At 36.6% G+C, this 17,347-nt stretch overlaps 3 protein-coding genes across 3 annotated transcripts; all 3 read left to right on the top strand.

Annotated features, from left to right (window-relative positions):
• The first annotated feature begins 2,499 nt into the window (after nucleotides 1–2,499).
• LOC118741769 (keratin, type II cytoskeletal 2 epidermal-like) lies at nucleotides 2,500–3,092 on the top strand. Its single transcript, XM_036473740.1, has one exon. The coding sequence runs from the start codon at nucleotides 2,595–2,597 to the stop codon at nucleotides 2,955–2,957; it is 363 nt and encodes a 120-aa protein (XP_036329633.1). The 5' UTR covers nucleotides 2,500–2,594; the 3' UTR covers nucleotides 2,958–3,092.
• A 6,705-nt stretch (nucleotides 3,093–9,797) lies between these two features.
• Nucleotides 9,798–10,546, top strand: LOC118741768 (glycine-rich cell wall structural protein 1.8-like). Its single transcript, XM_036473739.1, has one exon. The coding sequence runs from the start codon at nucleotides 9,864–9,866 to the stop codon at nucleotides 10,428–10,430; it is 567 nt and encodes a 188-aa protein (XP_036329632.1). The 5' UTR covers nucleotides 9,798–9,863; the 3' UTR covers nucleotides 10,431–10,546.
• A 3,797-nt stretch (nucleotides 10,547–14,343) lies between these two features.
• On the top strand, nucleotides 14,344–14,913 carry LOC118742141 (keratin, type II cytoskeletal 68 kDa, component IB-like). The gene has a single exon (XM_036474102.1). It carries the CDS (start codon nucleotides 14,344–14,346, stop codon nucleotides 14,911–14,913), a length of 570 nt encoding a protein of 189 aa, XP_036329995.1.
• The last annotated feature ends 2,434 nt before the right edge of the window (nucleotides 14,914–17,347 follow it).

Below are 17,347 nucleotides of genomic sequence, written 5' to 3' on the forward strand. Positions count from 1 at the left end.
GTGTTTTGCACTCTGTGTACCACTGCATTTTCTCACAGTTACGGAATACAGCCCCTGGTAAATTTTTCAGGCATTTTATTTCTTGTTGTTGTAGACCATTGCAACTCTATAAATCCATGAAACGTAATTTAACCTCAGAGAGTACTTAAATATGTTGGTAAGCCTAGATATTAGCCGAGTATCTCCGTTTTAACAGAAGTGCGGGGAATATGCCGTTTGGACTAGAGAAGTTATTTTCTTTGAACGAAGACTTGTAACAAGAATATTTTGAATGTTACTCTCTATGCTCTTTCTATGATATATTCTAACCGTTGATTTATTCCTCATCAAAATTTTGATCTCCGACAACGAGTCGCATTTGTTGAAAAAAAAAAAATGCAAGAGATGCACTTGAATTTGCTAAATTCAACTGTCCTTAACATTGAAAAAAATAAAAGAACAGGATCATATTTGTCGTGATTCTAATCCCACTAGAAGCCTGCAGTATGGGTACGAGAGAATTCTCCTACACTCTACATTCGTTTCTAGATATCGCTTGTTACTTGGAAGAGACTCACAATGCAAAGCAATCTAAAATGCTAATACAAATTTTGAATGACTTTTCTTAGGATTTCCGCACTGAACAAAAATAAATAATAACTTAGAGATAAACACACGATGGCTACATACATACATACATACATCCATAGCAGACGTGTTCAAGGCTTTTCATAACTGTTAAGATAATCGTTGTTTATCTTTTATGGATTTTCCGAAGTGTGGGATAGTCCAAAAGTATTCTAAGTTATGCACAGAATAACAGAGCAAAAACAAATACATACATACATATTTAGGACTAACTCAAAACCGGTTCGATGGCATTTACTATATACCTACATACATGTGTATGTATGTATGTGCGATAGATTCCAACGGTTAATCACCCACGCTACGAGAAAGATGCGATAATGAGTTGGCATTTGGGTCATTCCACGGTAATCGATACCGAATGAAACGAAAATAGCCTTAAGAATTTGAGTGTATTATTTCGAGTAAGTAAGTGTAAACAAATCTAACTTTCAAGGCTGAAAGCCAAAATTTCGAAATTTATTTTCAAATCTGATATTTTTTTTACTTTAGTTTGTATCATTTACAAACTCATATGAGGGGTTAATTTTTTAAAAAAATTTTCTTGTTTGCATTGTTGAAACGGTCAATCAAGACAACAATTCGTCAGCATTTTAACAGTGTAATTTTCAAATTTTTTAATACACAAAATGGTTATTTTTTGAAGGTAAACACATCTTGGACAGTGTAAAAAAGCTGACGAAAGTAACTCTATGACTCAGGCGAATTCGTGCGAATTGCTTCTACGGCCAGGGACTGCTACCGCTACTTATCTGCTAATCTGAAATGTATCATATATCTGGTTGTGATCACCGATAATTTAAGTTATGCTGCGACATATAAAAAGAAACCTTTACTTCACTTGCCAGGGCAAAAACAGTATCCCATCCGGTTTGACAGGTAACAGCCTCATTTAATGTGTAGTACTATTTAAAAATAAGGTGCTTTTTAATGACTCAGACAGACAGTGGAGATGTAGTGTCCGATCAAGGATTACCCCGTCTTTAGGTGGCAGAATCTTTTATGTGTTTGTGAAATCCAATTTTTCGAGAAATAAAGTAAATGCTGAAAATGTTTACTTAACTATAAAACGAACTATTTAAAACAATGAGGAGAAGACATAATTAGCAGAAAAACTCTGATACAAGTAAGTAGTAGCTAATTAGGTTTGCGTACTCGTCACACCCGTCTCAGTGACTAAAATTCATATAACTCATTTGGATTAAATTGGTTTTGAATTTTTTTCCAGGCATTGTGTATACCTCGGAAACCTATTAAAAAATACTCGTTTAACAGAATTTTATATTACAGTCTTAAAATGAGTTGAAATTTCACACCCGTCACCGTGGAATGAGCCATTCGTTTATTTTTTTTTGTTCATCCAACATCTATACTGCTTAAGTATTTTTGGGAATCACCAGCATCACGGAGATTAGAAACCACTTCGGCGATCTACGATTTTTAGCGATCGCTTGCTGATCGCTTGCTTCATGGTTGTTGTTGTGGCTTTCATTGATATTTGCTTAAGAGTGCAGCAGTGTGCGCCTCGTTGTTCAAATTTTTCTCCTACGCTTTGTCATTTTAAATTTTGTAGCCGTATGCTGCTTCGCTGGGCTCGAAGATCATCAGCCGCCGAGTATACTATTTTCCTGCCGATCGCAGTTACTTATGTATGTATGTATGTATGTAGTTGTTAAGCCATTGAAATTACGAGCGTGTGAGCGAGACAGGACGTTAGTGTTTCGGTCCACACAAGTTCATACATATGTGTGTGTGTGTGAGATCGAATGGCGTCTACTACCTGAAGACCGGTGTACAAAGCCTCAGCAAGCGACTTCGCATGAGTATAAATAATTTTCGCATAACTGCGTATGGACATTAGTGTGAATTGAGAAGACATTAACGCACGCATTGCCGCTGTTCGTAGCATAAAGAAGCCATTGAATTGTTATTTTTCGGCCGTATAGATCCAACGCGAATTTAACGTCATGAAAGTTCTATTTGCTGTCGCGCTCTTGATTGCAGTTGCTTCGGCGATGCCACAATTCGGGTTTGGCGGCTATGGACGCCCTGGTTTCGGCGGTCCTGGCTTTGGTGGAGGCTACGGCCGTCCTCCGCCTCCTCCTGGATTTGGTGGTGGCGGCTTTGGAGGTCCAGGATTTGGTGGACCCGGATTTGGAGGCCCAGGATTTGGTAGACCAGGATTCGGAGGTTCCGGATTTGGTGGTGGCGGTGGAGCTTCCTCCTCGTCTTCTTCAAGTGCCAGCTCGTCGGCTGGCGGTGGTTTTGGTGGTGCCGCTGCTTCTTCTTCCGCGTCATCTTCTGCTTCGGCCGGAGGTTTTAGGGGCTAATTGTCAGAGAGTATAATTTAGTTTTAAATTGAATTTTTTGTAAGATAGTTTAATTGAAATGTAAGCAAGTGTGTGAGAAGGCTGATAAGAAGTACATAAATGTATTGATTTTTTTAGTAAAAAAAAAGCTTTAAATATTAAAACTCAAATAAGTTTCATAGTGTATAGTTTATCTTATCACTGTACTCGTACATTTAGCAGACACTACGCGATACGCAAGGGATACTCTGAATCTGCGGTATGATGATTTCAAATACATAACCATCTGGGAGTCGGATGGGCAAATATTAACAGTAGCGTAGATCAGAGACATTATTTTTCTAAGCTGACGCTGCCTTTTTTATGCGGCGTCCTGTATTTGTGCTCTGTTCGTTAGCCTCGGGTTTAGTTTAAACCCCCAGTACTATGTCTGAGTGTCTTTGATGTCACGGAAGTGCTTTTAATGCTCAATTCTAAAGGAAGATGCTGTTTTTCTTAGAAGTAGAAAGATGGGTTTATCTCTTGTGAGTTTGGTTCGTGGTACTGGAGCCGCGCATTGTCCTTATCATAATTTATTTATCTTCTGGTGTGCTGCTTTGCTGTCCCTTCTTTACTGATTTCATCTGCGTAACCTGCTAAGTGGGTACCGTTAGCCATTTTGGTGTTTTAGTAATCCATCATAACTGGCATTCCAGAGGTCTGGACCAAGAAGGCAGTATGTTTCTGCAACTGACTTGATTGTAAGATGCCGGAATCATCGGTGCTTTATTACACTAGCTGCCGCTACTCCAGAAAACTTCTCAGCAATAATCCAATGTACTTTTATGTGCACGAGTTCGTATGTAAATTGTATAATTTTCTTTGTGCGATTATCATTTCTTCCATTTTACGGTATTGCAAGCGTTACGAACGCCTATACATAGTTGCCAGCAAGACCGTGGCCCTTATTATGAGCTGCATTCGGTTTTCGATCTTCGCTGGCTATCGAAGATCGAAGATCGAAAGTGAAATTCGTATTATGAGCTATGCAAGCGTGTCGAAATTTTCGTTGAGTATCGAATTTTCTGTCGAACAGAATTTTGCTTTCGATGGTGTAGCGAAGTGTTAGAAAATTGTGAAAAATTTATGATTTTGTGTATGTTTTCTTACATTTTGGCGGCTAGACACTAATTTTAAACAATTTTTATTAATTTCATGCAGTTCTAACATCGTGAATACTAAACACAAGCACGAAAGGCTGGTTTTACTTGTGAAAGAAAATCCCAATACTCTGTTGGCACGATCTCTGAGAACAAAATCGTAGCGCTGTTGATAGTTTTAAAATATTTTAAATAGATTTGGCTCACAAACGCCTCTTTAGATGGTCGGAACTTTTTAATGAATCTGTAGACAAATTTCTTAAATATATTTTATATCAAAATATATTCGAAAGACTAATAAACTTAAACTCTCTTAAACATTTGCTACTCCTGGCCAGTTTACTAAGCTCTCATCCTCTGACGAATCGTTGAACCAGAACTCGTTGTACTCATTTTACCACGTTTTTATAAACTTGCTTTCTTTTTTACTTCATTTTAATTAGAACAAATTTACATAAATATGTATAAGCACACTATTTAGTTTGCTCGATTTGTAAACAAAGCTTCTCAGCGGTGAAAAATATACTATTGTGAACAACCTAAACGAGCGAAATTCACAATAGCGCTATTCTTCATCGAATGAGCGCCATAATACCAAATGAAAATTCGTTCGCTCAGCACTTTCGACCACAGTCGAAAATCGAATGCAACTCATAATAGGGGCCCGTCTTCTTGTGTTCGTATGCAGTTTTTTTTAGTCGCTGATGTTTTTGACTGTTCTGCCAGGCCCGAGCTCACTGTCTTAAGGAGAGTCCACCGCCTCTGGCAATAGCCGTTTCTATACTGAGATCAAGTAGCCTATTTAAAAGTTTCCCTACTGTGCTCAGCGTGCAGCGATATTTTGGTGGTGAATTGGAATTCCCTTTACCTTTGTTGATTTAAATAGGCTGTAGTCTTTTTCAGGCTTCTGGAAATATTCCCTAGGTTGCTCTGTGGTAAACATTTCTAAATTTATGCTTTCTTGGGATTTGCTGCTGACGGAATTGAGTTCTTTCGCAGTAAAGATGATGGTCTCTGGGGAAGTGGTTTTCGGCTTTATTTCTTCATTTCATGTGCCATGCTTGGGAGAGTGCATTAGCACCACCAATTTGGAATGAATGATAACTAATAGCAAGCGAAATGACAACATTGTTCAAATGCGTTTTCTTGCTATTTTGGTTGAAATTTGTCAAAATTTTGACTTTGCCAAGCTATATCTTAGCGAGTTAAACAAAAAAATAAATATTCAATATACAATCTAACCTTTTGTTCAGGATTTGTCATAAAAAAAGACAAATATAAATATCTTCAAAAGCGTTCACGGACAACACTGACAAAGTGAAAAAAAAAAACAAATAAGGGGCGATTTCTGTTTTATGAGCAAAGAAGCATTCTAAAACTCGAAACAGCCAACGAGAAAGCACCTAAAAATTTTGTCAATATTATTGTGGCTTATTAATATTTATTGCAATATTGTTATTGAGCTTTGTACCGCGGTTATGCTTTTTAGGAAAAATGGTAAAAGTAACAAAGTCTAAGTGGTAGAAGTTATAGCTGCTGTTTCGGAGCTCACCACATCTCCTCAACAGATTTCGTAGAAAAAGGACAAAAGGACAATACCGATTTTACCTGATTTTTTGTTTTGTTTTAGCAAAAGGATATGTACATATATATAAATAATTTCATAATATAATTAGATTGGTTGCATATTGAGAAAGCCGGTTTAACAAAATCACTAAAACAAAAAATAAAAATAAATAAATATAGTTACACCCGGCTTCACTTGAAAAGCAACATTATTTTTTTCAAGATTCGAGCTTGCGTATATTTAGACTTGTTGGCGTCAGTAAAGCTTCATTTTAATCAGCGATTAATCTAAAAAAGAAAGGTGACACCGAAACGTTAATTTAAACAATACAAAACAGTGCTCTAAAATTACGTTGCTTGAATTGATTATTGTGACAATAGAAAAGTTATTAAAATTCTACTTTAAACCCTTTTTAACAGTCTAAAGACATTTCGAATCACATAGGCACACTTTCAATTAAAGAAAATTGCGAAAATTGAGAATTTAGCGGATCCAGGACTTTGAAGGCAATCCGCTGAAAATGGAACCAGAATACAAAGGCTACTCGGAAATGACAGCACGACCTTTATGCAGTCAGCTTTTTATTGTCATCATAATGGGCTAAAATTAAAAGGAAAAAGGTGTTGTTTCTGACTTAACACTTGTGCTCTGAAAACGTAAAGAAGGATATCAAATTAATGTACAACGTTAAGAATTACGACTGGAATTTTATACGTCTCACATGTCGTAAATTTTTAATTGCTTCTCTATATTATTAGATGTGCGACATATACATACATACCTATCACTATCACTATCATTATCTTTGTCTATATACTTGTCTATGCCTTTGTCTCCGTCTGCCCACAGCGCCGTTCGACGCAGCCAATGGCAACCTCCTACTTGTAGATAAAAAGTAAAGATTTTCCAAAAGCCTTTCGATTGATATCCATATGTAACAATTCGTTTAACTTAGTTATTAAATAATGTGAATTTAATTTTCGTTAATTTTAAATTAATTTAAATTTGTTTTCTTTTAATTTGACACCTGATGTTTGAAAATCGAACGAACGATATTCCGTATTTCTGAAATTTACCGTTATATGAAAGTCGGGCATAATTTTAGTCCGATTTCAAAAATTTTCAGCACCTTGATTTTTCTTTTCAAATAAAATAATTATACCGAGTTTGGTACAAATTGATGGAACGGTTACCGATATACACATATGTGGTCATAAGTGGGCGGTGCCATGCCCATTTTCCAAAAAATTTGTTATAATAAATTTGCGTTATTAGTTACCGATTTATTACATATTTTTCATATAGTCTGATAATAAAAGTTGCCTAAAACGCAACTGGCCAAGGTACTTTCTTCACATTTTCACAAAATTTTTTCAAAGTTGATAACTTTTCAAAACGAAATACCTAAAAAAGTTAATGCGCCTATTCAAATGACCCGAGTTGTAATTCGCTTACATGTGTACATATGTAGCTACATAAATACTGAAGACGTCAACTCACAGAGTAGATTTCGTTGACTTGCATGACAAGAAATTTTGACTTATTTTCACGAGTAACTTCAAGTAAAGCAACAACTAAATGTGAGAGAAAACCATTAAGCTGTCGTCGAGATTAATGAGTTTTGTAGAACAAGAACAAAAAAAAAATACGAAATGTAATTTTAATTTTACCGGTTTTTTGGTTTCTATATTCTATTCGTTTCTGTATTAATATACATATATATGCAATATTAGTTTGGTTGTTTTGTTTTTTTTTTGTTTATTGTTTTCAACGGCTGATGGGGGGTTTTAATCGTGGTACAATAATTACAGGTATTGCCTTATTTGAAAAACATCATTGTTGCCAACACTGAAAGGTTTACTGCTGGGAAAAAGGGATATTTCCATACCCCATATACCATATACATATGTATATACACGTTTTTTTTTTTAAACAAACCTTCTTGCAGAGAATTTATTTAATTTGCAAAAGCCAAAAAATAAACATTTGCTTAGTAAATAAATTCTAAATTCGTAAAGCTCACTTTCTTTCAAGCGGTTTTTCTTTTGTGTTGAAAAATTGTAAAAATTAAATTCAGCGAAAACAAAACGCAAAGCCAAATAAAAGTTAAAGAATCAACATTAACCTGCGTCAAATTGAAAATAAGGTAACACAAATTTTGATATGAAGCAAAATTATCTGGGAAGATAATACCTGTAATAATTGTACCATGGGTTTTGATTAATTTCGTAGCATAAGAACTAACCATAAGTTAGGTTTGTATTAATAAAATAATAATAGATATTTCGCTACCTAAATTTATACGGTTTTTTTACAAGAAAGTCATATGTATGTATAGTGCAATCGGTAAGAATTGAATAACAAAACCGATATACTTGAAAAAAAAGTATTTTAGATAACTTGTTGAAGCAGCTTTGTCAGCCTTATAGGTGAGTCCGTGCGCATTAGACCGGGTCATTTCACATGACAAAAATAGAAAACAGCTACCGATTTTTCAAAGCTTCTGTGACGAGTACCTGGAAATGGAAAAATTTAACGAAATAATCCAGCTTAGCTCAAATTCGGAACAAAAGTAAGTTAGGTGATTACAAATATATTAAAAAAAAAAATAAAAAACACAATATCAGGGCCTTTACTCGAAACGTTCTTTCGATTGAACCTTCGGAAATATTCGAAAAAGGTAAGCAACACTGCTTTGCGCACGTAACGCGCAAACGAAAATAAAATGGTATCAAAAAATAAATATGTCATCATTGCATCCTGGTTGTGCATAAGCAAATAACAACTAAAATACATACCTACGTATATACCGATGGCTGAATGGAAGATCAAACTGACTCGGCAGCCAGTCCTATATCAGAATTCGGTTCAAAAGCGCCCTATATCAAACGAAAATACATTGAAAATGTGCTGAGATGGGGCGTTTTTGAACCAAATTCTGAGATAGGGCATTTTTCAATTAAGCTCTAGAATAGAGCGTTATTCAGCCGAAATTTGAAATAGGATGTTATTGAAACATGCTTTGAGATAGGGCGTTTTCCAACTGGCTATCTTATCTGCCGAAAAATTAAATTTTTTGCGGATCTTCGTCCGGTTAGTTGCTGTAGAACACAATTCCCTAATTTTCGACCATTTGGCGTTTCCATTCAAAGCAGTGGGTATGAAATTTACGAATATGGGAAGGGGATAAACTACATTCGAAGGCAACTAAACGGGATTCGAGCATCTATCGGAAGCTACTCGTAGGGATTGAACTTTTAATAAGAGTGTGTTTTCTTGTATTGTATGTATTCGATTTTCTTCATATGCCTAACATACAAGAATTCGTTTAAAAAATACTTACTTTAACATTAAAAGATTAGGCGAGGGAAAAATCTAAGCAAACGCCAAAAGCGTTCCCACGACAGTCGGATCTATTTACGTATCCGGAACGACCCAGATGTATATATAGCCAATGACTGTCACTCCAGCATCACTCCCCAAAAACAACAACACAAGTTTTGAGTATCCAGAATCGTATAACTTGACCTTCACATACAGCGATAAATATTCAAAATAATCAAAATTTTTCGCCAAAACCGGCAGCGCTTTTTCACAAATGTTCAAAGAAAAATGTTTGCCGAATTCTAGTTTGGTCCAGAATAAAAAGTTTCGTATTGTCACGAGACACCATCAACGTAATCAAGTTTTCAAATAGGACACTGTTTGGTCAAACTTTTTTCGTTCGGCTCTAATGTTTGGGCAAGCATATGCACACATATACATATAAGTATGTGCGTATGTATGTGTATACACATGTTTAAGTGCTTTACTAATTAATTTGGAGAATTATTTCTTCTTCTACTCGAATGGCTTTGGCGTTCTGGCGAAATTAAGAATAGCTCACCCATTTGACTTGCATTTTTTTGTCAATTCTCCACACACACACACACTCTTACACACTTTACAGCATCCGTGCATTTCGCACTCTCCGACAGCTGGCCCACTAAAAAACAAGCTTCTTAGCCAATTTTAATTTTGCAGCTAACAATTTCGCTGGCGCCAGCCTCTTGCCCCCTGTTTCTCTCACTCGCAACCAACAAACAGATTTTGATCCCGCTCGTTTGCTATAAAATCGCTGTCGCTCGCAGGTGGGATGTTAGTTTTGTTGTGCAGGTGCAGTTAGTTCTATCTATCTACATATATCTTTTCAACCAGCATCCAAGTCGAAATCGAAATTCAATGAAGTTGTTCGTTTTACTTTTTGCTATCGTGGCAGTAGCGTACGCTCGCCCTCAAGGATATGGCGGTGCCGCCGATGCTAATGCTGGAGCTACTGCCAATGCCGAAGGCGGTCAATATGGTCCACCTGGTCGTGGTCCCGGAGGACCTGGCTTTATAGGAGGCGGATACGGAGGAGATGGCGGACACGGAGGTCCTGGCGGACGTGGCGGTCATGGCGGACACGGTGGTCACGGCGGTCACGGCGGTCACGGCGGCTCAGGCTTCCCCGGCAGGCCAGGTGGCAATGGAGGCGCCGGTATCCAAAATGGAGGAGGCTTCCCTCCAGGTCCAGGTATCTACAATGGCGGAGGAGGGATTTCTGCAGGTCCAGATGGCTACAATGGTGGTGGCGCTAGCTCTAATGCCATCGCCAATGCAAATGCGAGTGCTGGTGGTGGTGGTGGAGCGGGTGGTGCTTCAGCAAACGCTAGTTCTAGTGCGAATGCCAAAGCCGGTGGTGGCAATGCGAGTGCCTCTTCCAGTGCTAATGCTAGCGCCGGCCAATTAACTTATGGTAGAAAATAATTTGCTAAAATTTTAGTGCAACACACATCACTCATGTCGAACTGCCCACAATTATCTAACCTAATGTGATTTATGTATAAATTTTAAGGTAAAAAAATGTTGAAGTAAAGAAATAAATAAAAAGTGAAAATTAAAAGTTTTGCATTTTTTTCTATGTTTTTAACGAAACGCTGCGGGTTTTTGGTAAATTTTTTTTTTCTAATTGTGTAAAAAATGCACAATCAGCGATCTCCATCAACAGTGCCGCCTATGTACATGGAGAATAGCATATTCAGAAAAAAGACAATGTCCTAGGCAAATATAAGGATGAAAATGCTCTAACAAAAACAGTAAATTATAAGGAAGGGCAACGGCACTCACCACAGCTATGTATGTATGTGCGAATTTGAAATTCTTGTCCTAATTCAGCGCGTGTAGCCGCAGCTTTTCCTGCTCGGAAGTACCCCAGTGATTCAAATTTAGGCAGATCTTTGCATTCCCTCCAGTTGCTTAATAATGGCGGCCTTGTCCAATGCGATTTACCACACGAGAACAAAATATGATAATAACATCAATGGCTTCTCTATAGCAATACAAGGCAATCAACGCCCTGTTTACCTTTTCCCGAAGTTCGACTTGCAATAAAACTTGCTATCATGAATTAAGCTTGGATACTTTACCCTATTAGAGGGCAAACAAATAAATCCGTCCAATGGATGGAGGTTGAAAAATTGGGATATAAAATCCATTTGTCGCCATAATTATGTTCCCCAGGATTGTAACCGCATACTGATTTGATGACAAGTGGTCTCTATGAGAACCTCACTCCTTAAGTGTAATACCATTTTTGATCTTTTTATATCGTCACCTGAGTGGAAGATCGACCTATCTCGGCAGCCCTACCTCAGAAAACTTTTCAAGAACGCCCTGCTTCAGAATTTGATTGAAGAAGCCCCTATTTCAGAATTTTATTGAAAAACACCCTATCTCAGGATTTGTTGAAGAATGCCCTATCTCAGAACTCGATTCGAAGACGCCCTATCTCAAATGAAAATACATTGAAAATGAGATGAGGTGTTTAAAAAAAAAAAATCGTGAAATAGGGCGTTCTTGAAAAGTATTCTGAGATAGGGCTTTTTCGAACTGGCTGCCGAGATAAGTCGATCTTCAACTCAGGCATCGATATAAAATTAAGTGATCCCTTTTGTTCGAGCATGTCCTATGCAGAGAATAATTGATCCCCTTTATACCCGAATAAGTATAAAAAGTGACTACACTCTAAAAAATTTGTTTAAAAATGCGACTATAAATCGAGTATACTTTTGTTTATTTTTAAAACTTTTTGGTAAATTTACACGATGCATATGTAATTTTCTCGTTTACACATTTTCGTGTGTAAAAATCCTTTTTGTTAGCTGCTTTATGCAATTCTACGGGTGAAATCAAACAGCAGATGTGTATTTTGTAGCTTGTACACACTTTCGTAGTATATTTACGCACACCACAGCAGCTATATTACACTCTAAAAAGTCCGAAATTTGAACAAACTATTCGTTGAATAATCGAGCATGTAATTTCGTGAATAATAAGGTAGGAAATCAGTAACCTACGTTTTAGCGAGCGACTAGCTCTTTTTAGAGTGTAGTCGCTTTTAAAAAATAAAAACTTGCTTCAGCTGCGATTCGAATACTCTCGTCGCCAACGTCGCGCATGAAATTTCGTTGAATAAGTGGTATATATATCATTGAATCGTTACTCGTACCCGTTAGAGATGAGTCGGGAACTAACTGCTCTCCAATTATACCCGTAGTGGATGAGTCGGTACTAATTGTAGCGGTTAGAATCAAAAGGATCTAAGTAGGTCTGATTGTTTTAAGATAATTAAAGTTAAAGTTGATTTCTTATTGCAAGTTCTGGGTATATTCATTTGAACTGATTCTTGCCTAAATGAATGCAGGTTAATTAACTAAGTCAAAGAATGTTTACTCTTTGTCACCAAATAAATATTATATTTAACTATACAAATATGGGTATAACTTATATTTTCAAAAAGTGTCACTTAGACCCGTATGATTCCAACCACCTCAATTGTTCTCCAATAGTACCGGTACATTTTAAATGCAAAATATTTATAAAAATGTAACAAAGTACGTACACGTTAAATAAAATCTGTTAGTCATACTTAGATGCATCATATTTAGAAGTGAATTTCACTGTTTGCATTTATTGTGCGAAAACGCAAAACAAATTTACATATCTATGTATGAGAGCGCATGTGTAGTACTACAAGTACAATTATTTTGTTTTCAAACAAACTCACTGCCACCGGGGATTTCTCAATGCCAGTTAACACACCAACATAAATGCTTTCCTAGAACTTAACACCTGTACTGGACTATTTATTTCTTTATGACAAATTTATTTTTAAATGAAATCCGTTTTTACAAGTTACATATGTATATTAAATACTTGTTTCAAAAGTACTGAGCTTCTTGTAAAAAACTAAAAACTTCCAAAATAATTCATTTGCCATCCTACTTTTAGAAAATAGAAAGGGGAAGAAAAGAATTCTGCTTTGCGAAATAGCACTAAATTTGATGAAATTTTGTACACAGATAATATTTTGACTTGTATAAGGTTGCCACCTATTCGAAATTAGTTAAACATTTATTAAAACATCATGAAATGGGTATCAAAAGGAAGGTAATTTAAAGATCCTTTATTCAAAAATATTTTTAATAGGGTTGCCAACTATTTTGAGTCGCATATTTATTAAATTTTTTGTTTAGCAAAAAGGGTAAAATATTACTATTCATAGGTACCTAGAGAGGGTTCTTAAACAATGCTTTTCCTGTTTACAAAATATTATTCCTTAGGATAATAGTGTAAAGTTGCCACTTATTTTCAATTCTGAACAATTTATCCAAAACATCACAATATGGATATCAAAGGAGAGGTGTTGTTGAGAACTTTGGTCGGAAAATATTTTCCATCCATTTCCAGGGTTGTCACACTTCTAAGTGATGAAAATTTTTATTCTGTTATTTTCAATCAGCATTTTTTTGTGTATACACAGTACATATACGTTCGAGATATGTACCATTCATTCTAGCGTATTTCAGAATAGGTTTGCCACCAAAATTTTGGAGTAAGAAATTTACTTAATAGATATCGAAATTAATTTTTTTTATTTCCAAAATATTTTTTAAAGCTATCCAAATCTTGAAAACCAAATTGCACTCCGGGCAAAGCTCGGTCAACCTGGTATTTCAACTTTCAGGTTCAAAAATATTCGTCATTCGAACCCACAAAACATCCCCGCCGCGCGCACGTCTCTGGTTGGATGTTTTTTATTTATTTAGATAAACAACCATTTATGTTTGCCGTTGATGATGCTCCCATTCATACAAATGTAGTACGTGTACAAATACATCCACACAGTCTAAATATATAACGAAATGAATTGGTTTTGGTTTAATTCCTTTCCTCTTATTATTTTGTCGTGATCTCTTAAGAAAATAAATTTCTATTTGGTCAACTCTGCAAGTATAATCATCTCCATAAATAAGTTTAAAAAATATACATAAGTATCTGGTTTTATATTTTCTGGTTTATTTGCCTCCATAATATACTTCTCATTTAGATTTCGCACACGCATGTGAATTGATCTGAGCTTCAAATGTAATCATCCAGGCAAATATTCATATACATACAAATTTATGTACACACACACACACCTCGCACTGAAAGCACACACACACACTGGGTACTATCCCTCGAGATAACCTGTCTAAGATCACCGAAAACTCGTAGCAGTTCGCTGACTTTTGCTATAAAAACGCCGGCTTGGGCCAAACATTTGCTAGTTTTGTTATCAACGCTTAGTGGTTCGTATTAGAAGTTTCCAAAATACGTTAGAAACTTCACCGTTATAATGAAGCTGTTCGTAGTACTCTCCGCATTGTTCGCCGTTTGCTGTGCTAGGCCACAGCAATATGGTGGCTCCCAAGCCGGCGCCAACGCCAACGCTAATGCTGGCGCAGCAGGTGGAGGATTTGGTGGTAACCCTGGCTTCGGTGGTAACCCTGGCTTTGGTGGTAACCCTGGCTTCGGTGGTAACTCTGGATTCGGTGGTAACCCTGGCTTCGGTGGCAACTCTGGATTCGGTGGTAACCCGGGATTTGGCGGAAATCACGGCGGCGGTTTCAATAGAAATCCTGGTTTCAACGGCGGAAATCCCGGATTCGGTGGCGGTTTCGGTGGAAACCCCGGATTTGGTGGCGGCTTTGGTGGAAAACCCGGTTTTGGTCAAGGAGGAAATAGTCCCGCATTTGGTGGCGGTTCCAGTTCAGCCAACGCTAATGCCGATGCCAACGCCAGTGGATTTGGTGGTGGCTCTTCTGTAGCTAATGCAAACGCTAAGGCGAATTCATTTTCTAATGGTTTTGGTGGATCCAATGCGGCTGCAAACGCCGATGCTAGCGCCAATAGCTTTGGCAAATAGATTTGTGAATTCTAATAGCAAGCGAAATTCATCGAAACTCATCACGATACGGACTACTTTATTCGTATACTCACTCACATCATTTATTTGACTGGCAAACAACGCAGCCTTAGGATTAAATTAATTTATATTGTGTAGATAAGTAAATGATATGGATAATCGAAAAAGTAAAGGAGAGAAAATTAAAAAAAATAAAAATAAAATAAAAGTGAATACATTACACATCCAAAATTTGTACGTAAAGTGGTGTAGATTAAGTAAACACGGGATATGTCTCAAAGGAAAACGAATAAAAAATTGCCTTCCTGTTGTTACTTTTAACTCGATTCTCAAAAGGATTGACTGTACCAAAAGTATCGACTTCAAAGAACTCAGCACTTGCAATAGAAATCAAAAGTACTCAGTACTCAAAAACACTCTGTTCCAATCATTACTTTGATACATGTACTCAGCATCGATTCAAAGTACTCAGTATTAGGTGTCAAATAGATACTTAAAAGAACTGAGTTTTATTTACATTTACAGCCCGGCATTCATTTGACGTAATTTGGGATTAGTAAATTAATTTGAATCAAATGCTGCCAGCTTCTTAGATTTCTATTCTAAGCATTGAAATGCTACCAACATGCTTATATTGATGAAAGTGCTCAGTACTATAAAAAATAACTGATCCTTAAAAGTATCGATACCAAATAACTCGATCATCAAAAGTATTCGCTATTTCCCAACACTACTTTTTTTACTTTTTTTATGACACAAGCTTACAAAGGGTAGGTAGGCGCGTCCTCAAACTGGATCCATTGATGCATATATACATATCCTGGGGACAAAGTAGTGGCTTATGAAGAATAAATCTGTGACAAAAAATGCTTTAGAGGAGATTCAGTCGCATTATGCCGCACAGCCAAAGTTTTTCGCTGTAGACTCTGTAGACTTACATAATTATGTACTAAACGTTCCGGAGACTAGAATACAGGGCTGGGGTGGATGTCGGCTCATGAGGGTCATGACTTCAGTGAATAGCCGTCCACCTAACAAAGGTTAGGGTTATCTGAGTATTCCATGCATACATACTTATGCTTATACTGGAGGTAATAATATAGTGCTGGGGTCGGTGTCGGCAAGAGCTTTTTCAGTATTACATAGTTTATAAACCTTTTACAGAGCTCGAAGCATAGCCTTGAGAAGTTTCAAAAATTTAAATGAACTTTTAAATATTGTAGGAAATATAAAACATTGACTTATTACTCTTTAGGTATGGGTATACCGGAGCTTCACGGGAGATGTGCCTACTGTATTAGGGAAGCTATTATTATTAACAGCGGTCGTCCCTCGGCAGGCAATGGCAAATCTCCGAGTGTATTTCTGCCATGAAAAACAGCTTCTCATAAAAATACAATCGCCGTTCGGAGTCGGCGTAAAACTGTAGGTCCCTCCGCTTTGTGTGACAACATCAAGGCGCACGCCACAAATCGGAGGAGAAGCTCGGCCAAACACTAACATATGTGTAAGCGCCAATCTATTATTATTATTATTATGGATCACACCACACGAATAGGCAAATCCTTATCCCTTAGACACCCGTCAAAACTTAACATCTTGAAAAATAAAACTGATTGAGCTGTTTTCTTAGGGTACCAAGGAAAAAATCTAAATTCCTGAAATACTTTCCTAGTAAGTGCTCAAAATCGCTTGAAAGAAATTGAAATTTTTTTCGCCACACCTATCGCGGATGAAGCGATCGAGTTGCTTCTTTGCGGCTCTCGATATTCTTACAGAATTCCACTCCTGATACAATATCAGCAAATTATTTTTATTTGCAAATAGCTTCCGTATAAACGTAGTATATGTCTTATTACGATTCAACTAAACATGCCAAATAATATGGGTTTTCAAAATATCTCGACCCTGGCAAAAATATTTCTGCTTACATAACCAGTAGGTATATATTACAAAAATAAGTCAAATCGGCCTATAATTAACTTAGATATACGACTTGTAGTTTTTTTTTGCGGCAGACTTTGTGCTGGAAACGCCTATATGATTTATTTACTTTCAATTGAAAACTGAACAGTAAAATCGAAAGAAAAAAAAATATTTAGGGTATTCACAGGTCGTCTTAAGCGTCGTAAAAGTTTTCAACGTAAAATAGCGGTTAAAATGTTTTAAGGCAATTTGTATCTACACCAAATTTTTTTGAAATGGCTACAAAATATATATATAAAATTAGCTCTTATTATACCCTGCCCTTTTTCGACTTTAGAACATAACGACGCTTACGACATCTTGTGAATACCCTAAATATTTTAGCGCTTTTTTTGTGATAGTTCAACTACCTTTTTAAGGGTAGCGTGAATTTATAGGCTAATCAACGCTTCGAATCGAACGCTACCAATGTTTAAAAGGAAAGGTGTTATTAATTTATTATTTTTGA

Source organism: Rhagoletis pomonella, unplaced genomic scaffold (assembly GCF_013731165.1).
Source record: "Rhagoletis pomonella isolate Grant_MI unplaced genomic scaffold, Rhpom_1.0 Rhpom_scaffold_00006, whole genome shotgun sequence".
Lineage (NCBI taxonomy): Eukaryota > Metazoa > Arthropoda > Insecta > Diptera > Tephritidae > Rhagoletis > Rhagoletis pomonella.